The 21835-nt window shown below is 61.1% G+C and overlaps 1 protein-coding gene across 1 annotated transcript in view; it reads left to right on the top strand.

Moving 5' to 3' along the window:
• Positions 1-17012, top strand: part of LOC134341563 (mucin-2-like) — a 33671-nt gene extending 16659 nt beyond the window's left edge. Inside the window, exons 2-6 of the mRNA XM_063039429.1 lie at positions 3473-4069; positions 9201-9485; positions 10809-11084; positions 11316-15935; positions 16960-17012. Of these exons, the coding sequence (XP_062895499.1) occupies positions 3473-4069; positions 9201-9485; positions 10809-11084; positions 11316-15935; positions 16960-17006 (5825 nt within the window). The 3' untranslated portion in view covers positions 17007-17012. The remainder of the gene's footprint in view (positions 1-3472; positions 4070-9200; positions 9486-10808; positions 11085-11315; positions 15936-16959) is intronic.
• The last annotated feature ends 4823 nt before the right edge of the window (positions 17013-21835 follow it).

Below are 21835 nucleotides of genomic sequence, written 5' to 3'. Positions count from 1 at the left end.
GGCAGAGAATTCCACAGATTCACCACTCTCTGTGTGAAGAAGTTTTTCCTCATCTCGGTCCTAAAAGGCTTCCCCTCTATCCTCAAACTGTGACCCCTCGTTCTGGACTTCCCCAACATCGGGAGCAATCTTCCTGCATCTAGCCTGTCCAATCCCTTTAGGATTTTATACGTTTCACTAAGATCCCTCCTCAATCTTCTAAATTCCAGCGAGTATAAGCCTAGTCGATCCAGTCTTTCCTCATATGAAAGTCCTGCCATCCCAGGAATCAATCTGGTGAACCTTCTTTGTACTCCCTCTATGGCAAGAATGTCTTTCCTCAGATTAGGGGACCAAAACTGCACACAATACTCCAGGTGTGGTCTCACCAAGGCCTTGTACAACTGCAGTAGTACCTCCCTGCTCCTGTACTCGAATCCTCTCGCTATAAATGCCAGCATACCATTCGCCTTTTACACCGCCTGCTGTACCTGCATGCCCACTTTCAATGACTGGTGTATAATGACACCCAGGTCTCGTTGCACCTCCTCTTTTCCTAATCGGCCACCATTCAGATAATAATCTGTTTTCCTGTTCTTACCACCAAAGTGGATAAGCTCACATTTATCCACATTAAACTGCATCTGCCATGAACTTGCCCACTCACCCAACCTATCCAAGTCACCCTGCATCCTCTTAGCATCCTCCTCACAGCTAACACTGCCGCCCAGCTCCGTGTCATCCGCAAACTTGGAGATGCTGCGTTTAATTCCCTCATCCAAGTCATTAATATATATTGTAAACAACTGGGGTCCCAGCACTGAGCCTTGCGGTACCCCACTAGTCACTGCCCGCCCTGAGCCTTGCTGTACCCCACCAGCCATCTGCCGTCGAAAGCGCCGCGACCAACTCTCCCTCGTCTCTACCCGCGAACGATCCGGGAGGGGCCCAAAATCGACCTGATGGGGCGTCCAAGCGGACACGCAGCGCGGAAGAGAACACGCGGCACAGGCCTTCCGCGGACAAACACGCGGGCAGACCTCTCGGTCCGATTCGCGGGCCGGGGGTGGGGGGCGGCGGGCAAAGTCCCGGAGGGCGGCGCACATCCAGTCAGCGACCAGCTGCCTCCCCTGAAGACCAATGATGGCCGCCCGTCAGCTGACTGACAGGCGTCAAGCAGCCGGCGGTCACGCCACGAGGGGAGCAGACGGCGCCTGCTCGTAGGGTGTCGGGACGTTTGCAACCAAATTGCGAAAGAGCCGGCCGGCAACTCGACCCCGACCACCCGAGCTACGGTACGCATTTTCCTGGTAGTTTCCAACTAATTTAATTCTTTTAGTGTTGGCCCGTGGCCAAGTGGTTAAGGCGTTCGTCTAGTGATCTGAAGGTCGCCAGTTCGAGCCTTGGCTGAGGCAGCGTGTTTGTGTCCTTGAGCAAGGCACTTAACCACTCATTGCTCTGCGACGACACTGTATGGGTCCTAGTGCCCTTCCCTTGGGCAACATCGGTGGCGTGGAGAGGGGAGACTTGCGGCATGGGCAACTGCCCGTCTTCCATACTACCCTTGCCCAGGCCTGCACCCCGGAAACCTTCCAAGTCGCAAATCCATGGTCTCACGAGACTAACGGATGCCTATTATTATTATTATTTTTAATAATAATACTTTTAGGACAACATCGTGGCTCGGGAGAAAGTCTGGTCCCCAAGGACGGGAGCCGTGCCCGTTGCTCTGTGCCCGGTGCTCGCTCTTGGATGGGCAATGGCGAATGTTCGTCGGGCCGGAGTTCAAGGGACAATGGCCCCCGGTGGTCTCAAGTTTCTCATGAGGAAAGTTTCAGGCCTGACCCTCTGGAGCGGAAGAAGGACGACAGCGCGCAAGCGGGGGGCTGTCAGAGACCTTTCCCCGGGGCGGAAATGGGTGAGGGGGCGAGGTGCATAATTTTAAGGCGACTGGAGGAAAATATCAGAGGTAGTTGGTGTACTTCTTTTTTGGTTGATTGCGGGAAACGCCTGGCCGGCGGTGGTGTGGTAGGGGGCGGCGCAGTCACGACATTTGAAGGACTTCCCAGACAGACCTACGGGGGTGGGGGCGCGAAGGGTTAGGTCGGTCTTAGGGCTGGTTTAAAAGGTCGGCACACCATCGTGGGCCCAAGGACCTTAGTAGTCCCCTGTCCCCGTTCACGCATTCACTTCGACGGCTCACCTCTCCCGCCCTCTCCCTTCCTATCACCTCCCTCCAACTAACCCCCACCTCCCCAGCTTGCCTCGAAATCATCTCTATCTTCCTCCTCAATCTACCTCCCCCCACCTCCCTACTCTATTTCCTCCCTCAATCCCCTCCCCCCCTCTCTCTCCGCCTTCGGAAACCCCTCTCGGTCTCCAGCGAACGAACCCCCTCCCCCGCCGCTCTCTCTTTCTCTAACGATGTTTCCCCCACCACCCACGACTCCCTCTTCCTCCTCCGCCTCCGCCGACCACCCCGCTCTCTACCCCTGCTCTCATCTCCGTCCGCCTCCGCCCACCCCCCCCCACCCGCCCACTCTCCCGATCTCCTCTAACTCCTTTTCCGCCCCCACCCCCGCCCCATCTACACACCCACCCCTGCACTCTGGGAGTCGGGTCACACGGTTCTGTCCCGCTGGCCGGCGGAGTGGTGGTGGTGGAGGGGGAGAGATGGGAATTCAGGGCCTATGGAGGCAGTGTCGGGGTCCTCGGTGTCCGACGGCCCGTGGTTGGGGGTGGAGAGGCTGAGGGCGGGGCGGGAAGGGGAGGGCGATCGGCGGGGGTGGGGGGAGGACGGGGGTGCGGTCTGGGTCTCTCTGCCGGTCCGTTAAGGGGTGAGGGGAGGAATCGGGGGTCCGGGGTCCGGCGTGAGTCCACGTAAGGGGGTCTGCTCTCCCTCTCAGGGTCGTGGGAGCGGTTCGGTTGGGCACCGTCGGGATTCCGATTCTCATTTCTTTCTCTCTCTCTCTCTCTCTCTCTCTCTTCACTCCTCCCATGCCTTCCCGAAATCCCACCCTCTCCCCCACCTCCCTGCGCGACCCCCTCCTCCCTCTGCCAAACCCTCTTACCATCACCAACCCTCTCCTCCCCTCTCCCAACCAACTCTCCCCCCCCGCAACCTCCAATTCCTTCCTCAATGTCCCCTTCCAATCACCCCGAAAGCGTCCCTCCCTCCTCCCCTCAACCCTCCCCAACCTCCAATTCCCTGCTCAAATCCCATTGCCTCCGCCCTCCCAATTTCCCTCGAAACCCCCCTCTCTCCTTCCCCAAATTCAAACTCCCTCCCCAACCTCACGTCCAATCGGCCTCTCAATTTCTCGCCCTCCAACTCCCTCGACCTACCTCGGAACCCTCCCTCCCTCGTCCTGCAATCCCTCAAAACCCTTCCAACCTCCAAATCCCACCTCAACTCCAATCCTCCCTCCAATTTCTGATCCCTACCTCGAACTCCCTTGCAATCTAACCCGGAACTCTCCGCCATCCCTCCCAGCTGGGTCGCCGGCCTCCCTGCACACCTGCTCCCCTCCTCCGGGCCTGCCGGTCGATGTGATGCTGGCCATCGACGGCTCGGGCAGCGTGGGGCCGCACGAGTTCCGCCGGGCGACGGAGCTGCTCTCGGAGCTGGCCCGGCGGCTGACCGACGGGGTGTCCGGAGGACTGAGGGTGGGCCTCCTCCAGGTGGGCGAGCGGCCGGTGTTGGAGCTGCCGCTGGCGGCTGGTACCCTGCCCGGGAAGGCGCTCGACGCACTCCGGGACCTGCGGCAGTCGCTGGGCGACACCAACGCCGCGCAGGCGCTAAATCTCGCCGCGAAGGAGTTCTCGGAGGCAGGGGCCACCGGAGAGGGGCTGAGGCTGCCCCGCGCCCGGGTGCTGATCTGGGTGACGGACGGCCTGTCCTCGGAGCCAATGGCGGTGGCCGGCGGACGGCTGCGGCGGGACGGGGTGCTGGTCTTCGTGGTGAGCACAGGCCGGCGCCGGGCCGGCGACCTCCGGGCGGTGGCCAGCCCGCCCGCCGGGCAGTTCCTCATCCTGGCCGAGGCCGACGAGCTGCCGGCGGTGGCTGGGCGCATCTGCCGCACACTGGCCGGTGAGTGGCGACCCAGGGGAGGTGGCGAGCGCGGCGCCCCACACGCGGTCCGCTCCTGTCCGGGATCCGTCACCTCCCTCCGATCCTCCCCATCATTCTTACTCCTCCCCCGACAGCCGTCCCGGTAAATGCACCGCCCCGAGACTTCTCCTCAGCCGTACCCTTCCGCCTGGCCAAGTGGTTAAGGCGTTCGACTGGTGAGCTGAAGGTCGCTAGTTCGAGCCCTGGCCGAGGCGGCGTATTGGGTCCTTGAGCAAGGCACTTAACCACACACATTGCTACACCGCGTAGGTCCTAGTGCCCTTCCCTTTCTCCCGTGGGGAGGGGAGACATGCAGCATGGGCAACTGCTAGTCTTCCATACAACCCTGCACAGGCCTGCGACCTGGAAACCCTCCAAGGCACAAATCTCATGAGACTAACGGATGCCTATATATTTAAAAAAAAACCCTTCCGCAGCCCCCACACCGCCTCAGTCCCCTCAGCGTCCCGCATCTTCCCCCCACCTCAGGAATTCCCTCCGCCCTGTTAGACCACGCCACGACACCGACCCCTGTTTCACACCTCCCCGCCTCTAATCTAGTCCGTCAGCCACCCAGGGCGCTCCCCTCTCCCTCTGGTCCACCGTACATAGCCTCCCCTCCCTCCCCCCCCCCTCCGGCCCCGGGGCGCTCCCCTCTCCCTCTGGTCCAACGTACATAGCCTCCCCTCCCGCCCCCCGGCCCCGGGGCGCTCCCCTCTCCCTCTGGTCCACCGTACATAGCCTCCCCTCCCCCCCCGGCCCCGGGGCGCTCCCCTCTCCCTCTGGTCCAACGTACATAGCCTCCCCTCCCTCCCCCCGCCCCCCGGCCCCGGGGCGCTCCCCTCTCCCTCTGGTCCACCGTACATAGCCTCCCCTCCCCCCCCGGCCCCGGGGCGCTCCCCTCTCCCTCTGGTCCAACGTACATAGCCTCCCCTCCCTCCCCCCGCCCCCCGGCCCCGGGGCGCTCCCCTCTCCCTCTGGTCCACCGTACATAGCCTCCCCTCCCCCCCCCCGGCCCCGGGGCGCTCCCCTCTCCCTCTGGTCCAACGTACATAGCCTCCCCTCCCTCCCCCCGCCCCCCGGCCCCGGGGCGCTCCCCTCTCCCTCTGGTCCACCGTACATAGCCTCCCCTCCCTCCCCCCCCCCCCGGCCCCGGGGCGTGGGGACCATGGATGTGCCGAACAATAACTTCCCCCTCGGTCTACACATCCCCTCCCTCCTTCCCTCCACCTCGCACGCACCGCCCCCGGACCTCTCCGCGCCGATTCACTGCAACCGCTCTCTGACACCTCCCCTTGCTTTCGGCCCTGCACACTTAGAGTTAACCACACCACTCGCGTTCCCCTCCCCTACACACCCTCCCCGTCCCGACACACCCTTCACATCCCTCCCCTCCCCTACACACCCTTCACATCCCTCCCCTCCCCTACACACCCTTCACATCCCTCCTGTCCCCTACACACCCTCCCCGTCCCGACACACCCTTCACATCCCTCCCCTCCCCTACACACCCTCCCCGTCCCTACACACCTTTCACATCCCTCCCCTCCCCTACACACCCTTCACATCCCTCCCCTCCCCTACACACCCTCCCCGTCCCTACACACCTTTCACATCCCTCCCCTCCCCTACACACCCTTCACATCCCTGCCCTCCCCTACACACCCTCCCCGTCCCTACACACCTTTCACATCCCTCCCCTCCCCTACACACCCTTCACATCCCTACACACCCTTCACATCCCTCCCCTCCCCTACACACCCTTCACATCCCTCCCCTCCCCTACACACCCTCTCCGTCCCTACACACCCTTCACATCCCTCCCCTCCCCTACACACCCTCCCCGTCCCTACACACCCTTCACATCCCTCCCCTCCCCTACACACCCTTCACATCCCTCCCCTCCCCTACACACCCTCCCCGTCCCTACACACCCTTCACATCCCTCCCCTCCCCTACACACCCTCCCCATCCCTACACACCCTTCACATCCCTCCCCTCCCCTACACACCCTTCACATCCCTCCCCTCCCCTACACACCCTCCACATCCCTCACCTCTCCTACATACTCTCCACATCTCTTCCCTCCCCAAGACACCCTCCACGTTCCTCCCCTACACACCCTCCATGTCCCTCCACTCCCCTACACACCCTCCACGTTCCTCCCCTCACACCCTTCGCGTCATTCCCTTCCCCTACACACCCTCCCCTCACATCCTCCACGTCATTCCCCTCCCCTACACACCCTCCACGTTCCTACACACCCTTCACATCCCTCCCCTCCCCTACACACCCTCCCCGTCCCTACACACCCTCCCCGTCCCTACACACCTTTCACATCCCTCCCCTCCCTTACACACCCTTCACATCCCTCCTCTCCGCAAACACCCTCAACAGCCCTCACCTCTCCTATATACTCTCCACATCTCTTCCCTCCCCAAGACACCCTCCACTTTCCTCCCCTCACATCCTCCATGTCATTCCCCTCCCCTACACACCCTCCACGTCCCTCCCCTCACACCCTCCACGCCCTTTGTCTGCCCTACACACCCTCCACGTCCCTCCCCTCACACCCTCCACGCCCTTTGTCTGCCCTACACATCCTCCACGTCTCTCCCCTCACACCCTCCACGCCCTTTGTCTGCCCTACACATCCTCCACGTCTCTCCCCTCACACCCTCCACGCCCTTTGTCTGCCCTACACATCCTCCACGTCTCTCCCCTCACACCCTCCACGCCCTTTGTCTGCCCTACACATCCTCCACGTCTCTCCCCTCACACCCTCCACGCCCTTTGTCTGCCCTACACATCCTCCACGTCCCTCCCCTCACACCCTCCACGCCCTTTGTCTGCCCTACACATCCTCCACGTCTCTCCCCTCACACCCTCCACGCCCTTTGTCTGCCCTACACATCCTCCACGTCTCTCCCCTCACACCCTCCACGCCCTTTGTCTGCCCTACACACCCTCCACGTCTCTCCCCTCACACCCTCCACGCCCTTTGTCTGCCCTACACATCCTCCACGTCTCTCCCCTCACACCCTCCACGCCCTTTGTCTGCCCTACACATCCTCCACGTCTCTCCCCTCACACCCTCCACGCCCTTTGTCTGCCCTACACATCCTCCACGTCTCTCCCCTCACACCCTCCACGCCCTTTGTCTGCCCTACACATCCTCCACGTCTCTCCCCTCACACCCTCCACGCCCTTTGTCTGCCCTACACATCCTCCACGTCTCTCCCCTCACACCCTCCACGCCCTTTGTCTGCCCTACACATCCTCCACGTCTCTCCCCTCACACCCTCCACGCCCTTTGTCTGCCCTACACATCCTCCACGTCTCTCCCCTCACACCCTCCACGCCCTTTGTCTGCCCTACACATCCTCCACGTCTCTCCCCTCACACCCTCCACGCCCTTTGTCTGCCCTACACATCCTCCACGTCTCTCCCCTCACACCCTCCACGCCCTTTGTCTGCCCTACACATCCTCCACGTCTCTCCCCTCACACCCTCCACGCCCTTTGTCTGCCCTACACACCCTCCACGTCTCTCCCCTCACACCCTCCACGCCCTTTGTCTGCCCTACACATCCTCCACGTCTCTCCCCTCACACCCTCCACGCCCTTTGTCTGCCCTACACATCCTCCACGTCTCTCCCCTCACACCCTCCACGCCCTTTGTCTGCCCTACACATCCTCCACGTCTCTCCCCTCACACCCTCCACGCCCTTTGTCTGCCCTACACATCCTCCACGTCTCTCCCCTCACACCCTCCACGCCCTTTGTCTGCCCTACACATCCTCCACGTCTCTCCCCTCACACCCTCCACGCCCTTTGTCTGCCCTACACATCCTCCACGTCTCTCCCCTCACACCCTCCACGCCCTTTGTCTGCCCTACACATCCTCCACGTCTCTCCCCTCACACCCTCCACGCCCTTTGTCTGCCCTACACATCCTCCACGTCTCTCCCCTCTAGTTTCCCTCCGCTACATAATCACACGCCTCCACATCCATCCCCTCCCCCACACACCCTCCATATCCCCTCCCCTATATAACCTCCACATCTCTCCACTGCATAACCTCCACATCCCTCCCCTCACATCCTCCGCGTCAGTCCCCTCCCCTACACACCCTACACGTCCCTCCCCTCTAGTTCCCCTCCACTACATAACACCCCTCGCCTCCCCAACACTTCCTCCACGTCCCTCCCTTCTAGTTCTCCTCCACTACATAATTTCACGCCTCCACATCCATCCCCTCCCCCACACACCCTCCCCTATATACCCTCCACATCTCTCCACTACATACCCTCCTCGTCCCTCCCCTACACAGCCTCCGCGTCCCTCCCCTCCCCTCACACGCTCCACGTCCCTCCCCTCACACCCTCCACATCCCCCTCCTCCCCTCACACGCTCCACGTCCCTCCCCTCACACCCTCCACATCCCCCTCCTCCTCTCACACCCTCCACATCCCCCTCCTCCCCTACACACACTCCACGTCCCTCCCTTCTAGTTCTCCTCCACTACATAATTTCACGCCTCCACATCCATCCCCTCCCCTGCACTCCCTCCGTATACCCTCCCCTATATACCCTCCACATCTCTCCACTACACACCCTCCTCGTCCCTCTTCTTACACTCCATTCACGCACCTTCCCTCCACTTCCCCCGCGCTACGCAGCCACACCCGCCCGCTACACACCCTCAACGTCCCTCCTCTCACTTACAGTCCCTCCACGTCCCTATTCTTCACACTCTCCACATCCCTCCCCTCCCCGACACTCCCTCCACATCCCTCCCCTTCACTCACCTCCCCTACACACCCTCCACGTCCCTCCGCTCCCCTCGCTGCCCTACAGGTGCTTCCCCGCCCCCGTCTCCCTTCACCTCCTCCCTCCCCGTCGGCCCACCTCCAGATGCTCCCCGCCGATCCCCTTCCCCCGCCTCTCAGCCCATCCACCTCCCCGCCCCTCCTCCTCACCCATCGCCACTCTTAAGCCCCCTCCCCACTGTCCACCCGTCCCCCCCCTCTCCTCCCTCACCTTTGCCCCGCTCATCGCCCTCTTCCTCTCAATCCCTTCCCTCCCCCCCCCCCCACCCCGCCCCGCAGGGTTACTGGGCCCGGGCCGGCTGGAGTTCGTCCCGGTCGGCCCCCGTGCCGCGGCGCTGACCTGGCCGAAGTTCGCCGTCTCGCAGGACGACGCCTACCTGCTGGAGTTCGCCCCCGAGGGGGGGTCGCCGGGTGAGAGCTACCCCCGGCAGAGCCGCGTTCTCTCCTGGGATGCCCGCTCCGTCACCGTCAGGGGGCTGCAGCCCGACACCCTCTACCGGTTCCGGCTCAGTGTCCGTGGACGGGGCTGGGGGCAGCTGGAAGCCGAGGGGAGAACCCCCAAAGGTACTGGGAAAGCTGCGGTGAGGATGGGGGTAGGGTGGTGCGGATAAACCGGGCGGGGGGGGGGCGGTGGAGCGGTGGAGAGAAAGAGGTAGCAACGGGGGATGGGGACATAGAACATAAAACAGTAGAGGCCCTTCTGCCCACAATGTTGTGCCGACCCTCAAGCCCTGCCTCCCATATAAACCCCCACCTTAAATTCCTCCATATACCTGTCCAGTAGTCTCTTAAACATCACGAGTGTATCTGCCTCCACCACTGACTCAGGCAGTGCATTCCACGCACCGACCACTCTCTGAATAAAAAACCTTCCCCTTGAACTTCCCACCCCTCACCTTAAAGCCATGTCCCCTTGTACTGAGCAGTGGTGCCCTGGGGAAGAGGCGCTGGCTGTCCACTCTATCTATTCCTCTATCAATTCAGCCAGAGACTCATTCCACCGAGATGCAGCACAGAGCGTCATAGGAAGTCATTCCTGCCTGTGGTCATCAAACTTTACAACTCCTCCCTTGGAGGGTCAGACACCCTGAGCCAATAGGCTGGTCCTGGACTTATTTCATAATTTACTGGCATAACTTACATGTTACTTTTTAACTATTTATGGATCCATTACTATTTATTATTTATGGTGCAACTGTAACGAAAACCAATTTCCCCCGGGATCAATAAAGTATGACTATGACTATTTAATATCTTGTAAACCTCTATCAGGTCCCCTCTCATCCTCCTTCTCTCCAAAGAGTAAAGCCCTAGCTCCCTTAATCTCTGATCATAATCCATACTCTCTAAACCAGGCAGCATCCTGGTAAATCTCCTCGGTACCCTTTCCAATGCTTCCACATCCTTCCTATAGTGAGGCGACCAGAACTGGACACAGTACTCCAAGTGTGGCCTAACCAGAGTTTTATAGAGCTGCATCATTACATCGCGACCCTTAAACTCTATCCCTCGACTTATGGAAAGCTAACACCCCATAAGCTTTCTTAACTACCCTATCCACCTGTGAGGCAACTTTCAGGGATCTGCGGACATGTACCCCGAGATCCCTCTGCTCCTCCACATTACCAAGTATCCTGCCATTTACTTTGTACTCTGCCTTGGATTTGTCCTTCCAAAGTGTACCACCTCACTTAGGAGAGAGAGGGAGGTGGGGGAGACAGCGAGGGAAAAGAGAGAGTGAGATGAGGCCAGAGAAATTGTTGGAGAGAGGGGACAGGGGGGAGGAGATGCTGGAGTGGGAGAGAGGAACAACAATGGCTTCCTAACATCTACCGCCTCTTCCCCCGCCCCCTCTCTCTCTCCTCTCCCCCCACTTACCCGCCCCAGAGGAGAACGGCCCCATCGAGCTCTCTCTTTTCCCCCTCTCCCCCCACAGCCTGGGACTCGACTGGACCTCCAACCCGGACGGCGTCACCGGCTACGGGGTCATCTACGGGCCGCTGGAGGGGCGGGGCGAGGTGCACACTCTCCGGCTCGACCGGACCCAGAAGGGGGTGCTGCTCGAGGGGCTGAGCCCGCAGACCGAGTACCTCGTCACCCTCTCCGCCTTGTACGCCTCGGGGCAGAAGCGGACCTTCGCCTTGCGGGGGCAAACCCTCCCAGGTAACGAGGGACGTCGGGTAGTGGAGTGGGGAGGGTGGATGACGGGGGTGGGGTGAGCGGATTACGGAGATGGGAGGGAGAGGGTGATGGAGACGGGCACTTGTGCGGGGCGGTGGGGGGAGACGGGGAGGACGGGGTTGGAGGGACGGACTGACGGAGGTGGCAGGGACGAGGAGGGACGGAGGTAGCCACAGAGGCCAACTAATCTTCCCTCTTCACGACCCCCTGCAGATGGACTGAATACCACCGGATTCCAGCTGCCTTGGGTTGCGGGATCTTCCTATGCCACCACCCCTGGGTGGACCGCTGACCTTTCCCGGACGCCGCCTCGGCCCGGCGCGCGGGGTTCCGAGCCCCGCGCCGTCACTCCATCCTCGTCCCCGCCTGCCCCTGCCGGCCTGACACCCGCTCCCGTGGGGCCCGCGGCCAGGACGGGAGGGCCGCCAGACGCGGGGAGCGCGGCGCCCCGGCCGGAGCCCGCAGGCGTTGCTTCTGAAGACGCCCGCCGGGCTGGACGCCCGGCCACCCAGCCACCGGGGATTGCTGGGCCTACCCGCCCCGTCGATGATTCAGGGGCGCAGACAGATGTTCCAACCCGGCCGGTTGCGCACCCAGATGTTGGGGCGACTCCAGAAACCAAAACGTTGGCAATTCCAAATGTCAGGTCCACGGGAACCCATCCAGATGTTGGTGCGACCCAGGAAACCAAAACATCGGGAATTCCAGATGTCGTGTCCACGGGAATCCATCCCGATCTTAGGGCAACTGCAGAAACCAAAACATCGGGAATTCCAGATGTCATGTCCACGGGAACCAAACCTGATGTTAGGGCAAACCCAGAGACCAAAACATCGGGAATTCCAGATGTCATGTCCACGGGAATCCATCCAGATGTTGGGGCGACCCAGGAAACCAAAACATTGGGAATTCCAGATGTCGGATCCACGGGAACCCATCCAGATGTTGGTGCGACCCAGGAATCCAAAACATTGGGAACTCCAGATGTCGTGTCCACGGGAATCCATCCAGATGTTGGGGAAACCCCAGAATCCAAAACATTGGGAGTGCCAGATGTCGGGTCCACGGGAATCCATCCAGATATTAGGGCGACCAAGGAAACCAAAACATTGGGAATTCCAGATATCGTGTCCACGGGAATCCATCCAGATGTTAGGGCAATCCCAGAAACCAAAACATTGGGAATTCCAGATGTCGTGTCCACGGGAATCCATCCAGATGTTGGGGCGACCCAGGAAACAAAAACATCGGGAATTCCAGATATCGGGTCCACGGGAATCCATCCAGATGTTAGGGCGACCAAGGAAACCAAAACATTGGGAATTCCAGATATCGTGTCCACCGGAATCCATCCAGATGTTAGGGCAATCCCAGAAACCAAAACATTGGGAATTCCAGATGTCGTGTCCACGGGAATCCAACTAGATGTCAGGGCAACCCCAGAAACCAAAACATTGGGAATGCCAGATGTCGGGTCCACGGGAATCCATCCAGATGTTGGGGCGACCCAGGAAACCAAAACATTGGGAATTCCAGATGTCGGATCCACGGGAACCCATCCAGATGTTGGTGCGACCCAGGAATCCAAAACATTGGGAACTCCAGATGTCGTGTCCACGGGAATCCATCCGGATGTTGGGGAAACCCCAGAATCCAAAACATTGGGAGTGCTAGATGTCGGGTCCACGGGAATCCATCCAGATATTAGGGCGACCAAGGAAACCAAAACATTGGGAATTCCAGATATCGTGTCCACGGGAATCCATCCAGATGTTAGGGCAATCCCAGAAACCAAAACATTGGGAATTCCAGATGTCGTGTCCACGGGAATCCAACTAGATGTCAGGGCAACCCCAGAAACCAAAACATTGGGAATTCCAGATATCGGGTCCAAGGGAACCCAGCCAGATGTTAGGACGACCCAGGAAACCAAAACATCTGGAATTCCAGATGTCGGGTCCACGGGAATCCATCCAGATGTTGGTGCGACCCAGGAAACCAAAACATTGGGATTTCCAGATGTCGGGTCCACGGGAACACAAGCAGATGTTGGGGCGACCCCAGAAACCAAAACATTGGTATTTCCAGATGTCGGGTCCACGGGAATCTATCCAGATGTTGGTGCGACCCAGGAAACCAGAACATTGGGAATTCCAGATGTCGGGTCCACAGGAATACAAGTAGATGCTGGGGCGACGCAAGAAATCAAAACATTGGGAATTCCAGATGTCGGGTCCACGGGAACCCAGCCAGATGTTGGTGCGACCCAGGAAACCAAAACATTGCGAATTCCAGATGTCGCGTCCACGGGAAGCCATCCAGATGTTGGGGCGACACAAGAAACCAAAACATTGGGAATTGCAGAGGCCGGGTCTACAGAGAGTCGGTCAGATGCCGGACGTACAGAAGGCCAACCAGCAGAACTTCCAGAGGCGACCACCCAACCAGCCGGGCAACCAGGTGCCGTCTCTCCAGAGGACCGTTCGGATGTTTCACCGACTCTGCCAGCCGGGCCAACAGACGCGGGTCCGACAGATCACCACGGACTGGGGAGCCCGGCTGTCGGATCCACACAATCCCAGCTAGCGGGGCCTTCAGGGGCCGGAGCTAGCCGACCAGCGGGAGATCCAGACGTGCTTCCTACCCGGCCCACTGAACGTCCGGGCGTCAGCTCAACAGGCACCCGGCCAGATGTTGCACACGCAGCAACCCAGCCCGCGCTGCGTCCAGATGTTCCCACCCAGCCGTCCGGACGTCCAGCTGTTCACCCTGCGGCAACTCACTCTGGCGCCGGCTCTACAGGAACCCGCCCAGATGTTCCTGTCCAACCGACCGGACACCCCGATGCTGGAATAACCCAAGCTGGGTCCAGAGGTGCTCCGTCTACCGGAATCCACGGATCGGGAAGTTCGGATGGCAAGTCCACCGATGCCCAAAGTTCGGGACATGCGGATATCCGTCCCACGGAGGCACAAGATTCGGAAAATCCAGATGTGAGGTCCACGGCGAGCCAGCCAACTGGGGAAGGCCGACCCGTCCCAACAGGCGCGCCTATAGAAGTCCAAGGTGTCGGGTCTGCGGTAACCCTCCTGGTGACATCTCCAACTGTTGGTCCGACCCAACCGGCTGGCCGCCCCGCCGTGGCCACTCCGGAGCCCCAGCCAGCCGCTGGGCCGACCGAGGCGGCGCTGCCAGAGGCTGGGACGGGAGAGGCCCGGAAACTGCGAGTGACCGACGCGGCGCCGATAGTAGACCGACCAGCGACGCACGCAGACGTCGAACCTGTGCGACGGGTGGAACATCCAGATTTTGCGGCTGCGGAGACCCAGCCGGCGACGGCGTCGCACGTCGACCCTACGCGACCGGTGGGACGTCCGAATTTCGGGTCTACAAAAACACCACTACCCGGGCCTACAGATAGCCAAGGTGCAGAAGGCCCATATGTTGGATCAACTGAAACTCAATCAGTAGAGCATCCAGATGTTTCTACCCAGCCAGGAGAACGTCCAGATATTCGGTCTACGGAAGCTGACCAACGACATAATGGGTCCACAGAATTTGGTCCCACAGCAACGCCAAGGGCGAATAGTCAAGGTGACGGGCCTAGAGCGCCCCCCAGTCTCAAACCTACCGAAACTCCACCACTGCCCAAAGACGCGTCAACGCCGGGCCAGTCAGTGACGAAGCCAGATCATGGGTCGGGGGCAGCCCAAACCTCCGGGCCCGCAGAGGCCCAGCCGTTGCCGAGGGATGGGCCCGGACAAGCCACCACTCCACGTCTCGGCTCCACGGAAGTGCGTCCAGGAGCTCGGTCCCGGGAGACCCAAACAGTGGCCTCTGCGGATGCGGGAGGGCCGACCCCGGAGGCCGGGACGGCCGCCCAGCCGACCCCGGCCGGCTTCCCCTGCGACGCGCAACTCGGAGCCGGGACACCGGAGCCCGCAGACCGACGGTCCACGGAACCCCCCAGCGCGGAGGTCCGGCGCGCAGGGACGGAGCCAACGGAGAGCCCAGATGCTAGGCCCATCCGGAGAAGGCAAGGCCCGGACGGAGGGCCCACCCAGCGCACGGGGTCTCCGGGTGTTGTATCCCGGCCGGCCGAAGATCCAGATGTGGGAGTCTCCCAGCCATCGGGAGATCCAAAAGTCAGGCCCACTGATCTGGTGGCCAGCTCCAGCCAACCTGCGGGCAATCCAGATACTCGGCCCGGCGGAGCCCCACTGCCGGGGCAGCCGGATGCCGAGACCCGATCGGCGGAGCAGCGGGCAGCCGGGGGGACTGAGATCTATCCAGACGCTGGGGCCACCCAAACGCAGAGTGAGCCCGGGCCCGCCCCCGTCCAAGCAACGAAAGACCCACTCGCCCCGCCACCGGACGATCCAGGTCTGGGAGCCGCCGGGACCCAGCCGGCGAGCGATCCAGACGTCGGGCGCCCCGGGACGGTCACTCCGACCAGAGGGCCTCTCGGGTGGCAGGCAAAACGCGCTACCGCCCTTCCACCCTCGCCGTCCCTCGCTCCCTCCCCTCCGACCGGCACGGCCTCCCAGCGCACGGCGCCGCCCCGCCCCTCGGGGCTGCGGTTGACCGAGCTGGCGCCCACCTCCATGGTGGCGTCGTGGACCCCGTCGCGGGGCCACGGCCGGGTCGAGGGCTACCTGCTGAGGCAGTCCGTGCAGGGCTCGGGCCAGTGGACGGAGGTGTGGCTGCCGCCCCGCATTCACCGCGTCACCTTCCGACACCTGAAGAGGGGCAGCCGGCAGCATGTCTGCCTCAGGACCCGCTACGCCCGCGGGGTCAGCCAGTCCGTCTGCGCCAGGGCACGGTTACCGTCAGGTGAGAGACACTGCCGGTGTTGCTGGGTGAATCGGGCGTCCGGGCGGGGAAGGGGTTAACCCTGCCACCGGCTTTTTGGGTGGGGGCGGTGGGGAGCGGGTTAACTATCGAGCGAATTTATTTAAATGAGGAGAGAGAGAGAGAGAGAGGGAATTAATTATGGGAGAGGAGTTCAGCTGTGGAAATTTAAAAAGAAGCCGCGGCAACTACAGAGTTAATCCCCGGAACGGATTAATTGCAAGAGAGAGGGTTTATTAAGGAAGAGGCCCACTTCAGTACGGGAGGCAATGGGTTACTGATGGACGGGAATGGTTTACTTACAGGAGCGAGAGAGAGTTAATGATGGGAGAGAAAGGGTTAATTGCTAGGTGGTGGTGGGGGGGGTTAATTGGGGGGGGGTGCCGTTAATTACGGGAGCGTTTTTTTTGCCCGTGGGCAGAGAGGGGGTTAATACCCCTTAGAGCCGGGTCAAGGGGTGCTGGGATTGGGTTAATCGCGGGCGAGGGAGGGGTTAATGCGGGATGGAGAGGGGGTTAATACGAGGAAGAGGAAGTTAATCCCCTCCCTCACCTCCCTCTTCCCCACCACCGCTGCCGACCGCTGGAAGTGTCAGTCGGAAGGGGTTAATTCCCCGAGGGGAGAGAAGGTAAATACCGTCTTCCCGGCCGGGGGTGGGTGGGTGCGGGGGGCGGAGGGGTGGTCACGAGTCCGTCAGAGGTGGTCCGATGGGGTTAATCTCGGGTGACGGAGAAATAATAACCCCCACCCCATCCGCCGCCCGCCTCCCTTCCCAGGCCGGGTAAGGCTCTGTCAGAGGAATTGGGGAAGGGGTTAATACCGGGTGAGGAAGGGGTTAATTCCATAGGGAGAGAGGGGATAAAAGACGGGGTTAACCCCCACACCTTTGCGGTTGGGGGAACTAGTCTATCAGGGAGAGTGAGGGAGATGGGTTAATTCCGGGGGGGGGGGGGCAGCGGGGTTAGGATTAGGGTTGGCGGACTGAATCTCTGTTTCTACTCCACAGGAAAGCCCCTAATCTGGAACGCCTGCTCCCGCTTCTTCCGGCTCTGAGCTCGGGATGGGGGCAGCGACGGGGAGGGGGTGGGGTGGGGGTCACCGCGCCCCGCCAACAGCGGAATCTCACGCCCTCCGCAAGCACTGAGGGGCGGGGAGGGGTGGCGGCGGCGGTACTGGAGGCCGCGGGACAGCTGCAGAGGGGCGTCGGAGATCGGAGCGGAGGGGAGACATCTGCCCCTTGGAGATACCACCCCCTCCCTCCCCCCCCCCACACCAGCCGCTCTGTCCCGGGGTTCGTGGGGAGGGAGGTGGGGTCGGAGAGATGGCGAGGTGGGCTGTGTGTGTGTGTGGGGCGGGGGGGGGGAGGCGGGAGAGTGAGATGGTGGGGGATGAAAGTGGGTATCTCGGGGTTCAGGGAGGGGCAGGCGGGACGGGTGAAGTCGGGGTTGGAAAGGGGGACGGGAGGAGTAGAATGTGTTCTCTGAATTCTGTCCTGACTTTCCCCAGTCCCACTCTTCTCCCTGCCCCTCCCTCTCTTCCTCCTGCCCCGTCCTTCCCTCCCCCCACCCGCCTCTTTTCTCCCTTCTCTTCCACCCGATCCCCGTCTCCCCTCTCCCCCTCCCGCACCTCCCTCTCCTTACCCCCACTCGCTCCCTTCCTCCGCGTCCTTCCCTCCCAAATCCTTTCCTTCTCCGCTCCTCCCCCCTTACCCCGTCCCTCTCCCTCTCTTCCTGTCTCCCCCCCTCCCTCCCCACCGCCCCTCTGTGCCTCGCTCGCCCTTTCTGCATGGGTCCTGCGGGAGACGGGGGGTGGGGGCGAGAGGCGAGGACGGGGCGCACTGCGAGGGGGAACGGAGGACGGACGAGTTGTTCCGATGATTGGGAGGCTGAGGGAGCGGGGCCGGGGGGAGAGCGGCGGAGTGGGAAGGGGGGAGACTGGGAACGGGGAACGGACGTGGGGGAGGGGGAAGGGCTTGGGGGCAGTGAGGCGAGGTGGGAGTGGGAAGCGGGGTGGGGGGGAAGAGGGCGGGAGGGTAAGGAGGCCAAGAGGAGTGAGAATGGGAGGGAGTGAGAGGAGACGGGGGGTTCAGAGAAGGGGAAGGGAGAGGGGCGAAAGAGAGGGGGGAGGGAGACGGAGAAAGAAGGGGGAGAGAGAGAGAGGGGTAAGGGAGGGGAGAAAGAGTGGGAGGGGGAGAGAGTGCGCAACAGGGGGAGGGAGATGGAGAGTGGGGGGGAGAGAGAGAGTGTGGGAATGGAGGGGGGTTGAGGGCGAGGGGGAGAAGGGGGAGGGGTGAGGGGGTTGAGAGAGGGAGAGAGGGGTGAGCGAGGTGGGGCTGGGAAATGAGAGGGAGGTGGCGGGGAGAGGGGTGGAAGAGAGAGAGAACGGGCAGGGGAAGAGAGAATGGGGATAGAGTAGGGGGAGAAAGGTTGGGATAAAGAGGGGTGAGGGCGACGGGGTGACGTGGGACGGGAGGGGAGGGTGGAACGGTAGGAGGGTGCACCTCCTGGCGCCGCTCGGGACGGGAGAGGGCGAGAGTGCTGAAGCGGGGGCGGGGGCGGGGGGGTGTAGGTGCTTTATCGTATCCGGGGTGACTGTGGGAAAGGGGCAGTGACTGCTGACTACCCCATATAGCTGCCTCGGGAAAGGGTGGGGTGGGGTGCAGGGACGGGGTGCGAGGTGCGGCTCACTGCTCACGACTGCCCCCGACCCCCCAGCCCGCTTGTAACGACGCGCACAGAGTGCCGGCAGACCCCGGACGGTTGGCGCGTCTCAGGGGCCGGCGGGAGGGGAGCGGTGGCTGGGGTTGCGGGGAGGTGGTGGGCTCGGAAAAAGACTACGGGGGGTGGGGTGGGAAACAGAATGTTTACTGTTTTTCGATAGCGTGCAATACATAAGGATACTATAAGTTACAGGGAGAAATAGCATATATAGATATATATATATATCATACATAAAAATAATGTTAAAAGAGTGTAACATAACGTTAGTGTTTGTGGGTTAGAACATAGAAATCCACCGCACTGTACAGGCCCTTCGGCCCACATTGTTGTGCTGACCATGCAACCTAATCTAGAGATTGACTATATTTCCCCGAGCGCATAGCCCTCTATTTTTCTGCGCTCCACGTACCTAAGAGTCTCTTAAAAGACCCTATCGTATCCGCCTCCACCACCGTGGCCGTCAGCCCATTCCACGCACTCACCACTCACTGTGAAAAAAATAACTTACCCCTGACATCTCCTCTGCACCTACTTCCAAGCACCTTAAAACTGTGCCCTGTTGCGGCAGCCATTTCAGCCCTGGGGAAAAAGCCTCTGACTATCCACACGATCAATGCCTCTCATCATCTTATACACCTCTATCAGGTCACCTCTCATCCTCCGTCGCTCCAAGGAGAAAAGGCCGAGTTCACTCAACCTGTTTTCATAGGGAAGGCTCCCCAATCCAGGCAACATCCTTGTAAATCTCCTCTGCACCCTTTCCATGGTTTCCACGTCCTTCCCGTAGTGAGGTGACCAGAACTGAGCACAGTACTCCAAGTGGGGTCTGACCAGGGTCCTAAATAGCTGCAACATTACCTCTCGGCTCCTAAACTCAATCCCACAGTTGATGAGGGCCAATACACCGTACACCTTCTTAACCACAGAGTCAACCTGCGCAGCTGTTTTGAGTGTCCTATGGACTCGGACCCCGAGATCCCTCTGATCCTCCACACTGCCAAGAGTCTTACCATTAATACTATATTCTGCCATCATATCTGACCTACCAAAAATGAACCACTTCACACTTATCTGGGTTGAACTCCAGCTGCCACTTCTCAGCCCCGTTTTGCATCCCGTCAGTGTCCCGCTGTAACCTCTGACAGCCCTCCCCACTATCCACAACACCCCCCCAAACCTTTCTGTCATCAGCAAACTTACTAACCCATCCCTCCACTTCCTCATCCAGATCATTTATAAAAATCACGGAGAGTCGGCGTTCCGGCGGCTGAGGCGGTTAATTGCGTTGTTCTGTGGGGGTAGAGCCGGTCCTTCGGCTCCCCGGCGGTCCTCAACGGGGGTCCTCAATGACGGAGGCCGCCTTCTTGAGGCCCCGACTCTGGACGATGAGGCCCCTTCGTGGCGGCAAGTCCCTTGCGGCCCTGTACGACAGTGGGGGCCCCGTATAACAGTGGGGGCCCCGTGCCGGGCGGCGATCCAACCAGTCAGGACGCGAACACAGATGCGTTGGCAGAGACTTGCTGCGGCGTCTGGGGTGACCCGCTCCTCGGCGTCAGCGTGTTTGGGCCCGGAGCCGGATCCCCGGAGACGCCGACGCCCGGGAACTTGAGGCCGCTCGGCCCTTCCCGCTACTTGGGCGATAACCGCGATGCGGGGTGGTGTGCGTGTGTGTGTGTGTGTGTGTGTGTGGGCGGATTCGCACGGAAGCTGCCGGGCTTCGACAGTCTGAGTTACAGGGCAGGACCCTTGTTGACGGCAGCGCAAGACAATGAGGAGAGATCTGTATTAGAAAAAAAACGGCGACGGGCATAGAGAGGATGAATAATAAACGTTGTTTCCCCACTGAGGAGGTGTGTGAGATTCGACCTCAACAGCGTGGGTTTGGGGGTCAATACTTCCGGGGAGCTCCTTCGCCCCAGCGGGTGTGGCGGACACCCCCGGCAGTGGCGGACACCCGTCCGATTTCAACACTGAAGGGAAGTTTTGGATGGGATGGTTCGAGCCCGGCACAGGTGGACGTAAATAGGCAGAAGACGGGTCCCGCGGGGACTACGAGGGCCGAAAGGCCTGTATCTGTGAGGTATAGTACTCCCTGGACCGCAAAACATGTGGGCAGAAGAGGGATGATGGCAGCCGGATATCCCATCATTCCATTGGGGACAGAAAGCCCCCCGCCCCACCTCCCATACATCAATATATACCCCAGTACAGATATCTCAACTATAAACTATGCAAATATTTAAACGTTATGAATGTTCTTACAACTTACTGGAGCAACCCAAAAGCTCCACCAGCATCGACCAGACACTTGAAACGGAAATTCGCCTGCTAAAAATAGAGCGGGCGGAAGAACGGGCGCTGAGGGAGGTGGTGTTACAGGAACGGGGAGGGGCGTGGCGCAGGAGGAGTGTCGGGGAGGGAGGGGGTGACGGAGACGGGGAAGGGTGTAGGGGAGGGAGGGGGTGACGGAGACGGGGAGGGGTGACGGAGACGGGGAGGGGTGACAGAAATGGGGAGGGTGTAGTGCTGGGAGGAGGTGACGGAGACGGGGAGGGGTGTAGTATTGGGAGGAGGTGACGGAGACGGGGAGGGGTGTAGGGGAGGGAGGGGGTGACGGAGACGGGGAGGGTGTAGGGGAGGGAAGGGGTGACGGAGACGGGGAGGGGTGCAGTGTTGGGAGGGGTGTAGTGTTGGGAGGGGGTGATGGAGATTGTGGGGGTGACAGAGACGATGGGGAGTGAAGGGGAGGGAGGGGGTGACGGAGACGGGGAAGGGTGTAGGGGAGGGAAGGGGTGACGGAGACGGGGAGGGGTGACGGAGACGGGGAGGGGTGACAGAAATGGGGAGGGTGTAGTGCTGGGAGGAGGTGACGGAGACGGGGAGGGGTGTAGTATTGGGAGGAGGTGACGGAGACGGGGAGGGGTGTAGGGGAGGGAGGGGGTGACGGAGACGGGGAGGGTTGTAGGGGAGGGAAGGGGTGACGGAGACGGGGAGGGGTGTAGGGGAGGGAGGGGGTGACGGAGACGGGGAGGGGTGTAGGGCAGGGAGGGGGTGACGGAGACGGGGAGGGGTGTAGGGGAGGGAAGGGGTGACGGAGACGGGGAGGGGTGTAGGGGAGGGAGGGGGTGAAGGAGACGGGGAGGGGTGTAGGGGAGGGAGGGG

The sequence above is a fragment of the Mobula hypostoma genome, unplaced genomic scaffold, assembly GCF_963921235.1.
Source record: "Mobula hypostoma unplaced genomic scaffold, sMobHyp1.1 scaffold_36, whole genome shotgun sequence".
Classification (NCBI taxonomy): Eukaryota; Metazoa; Chordata; class Chondrichthyes; order Myliobatiformes; family Myliobatidae; genus Mobula; species Mobula hypostoma.
Note: the sequence above shows the minus strand (reverse complement) of the source record. Positions and strands in the feature narration are given on the sequence as shown.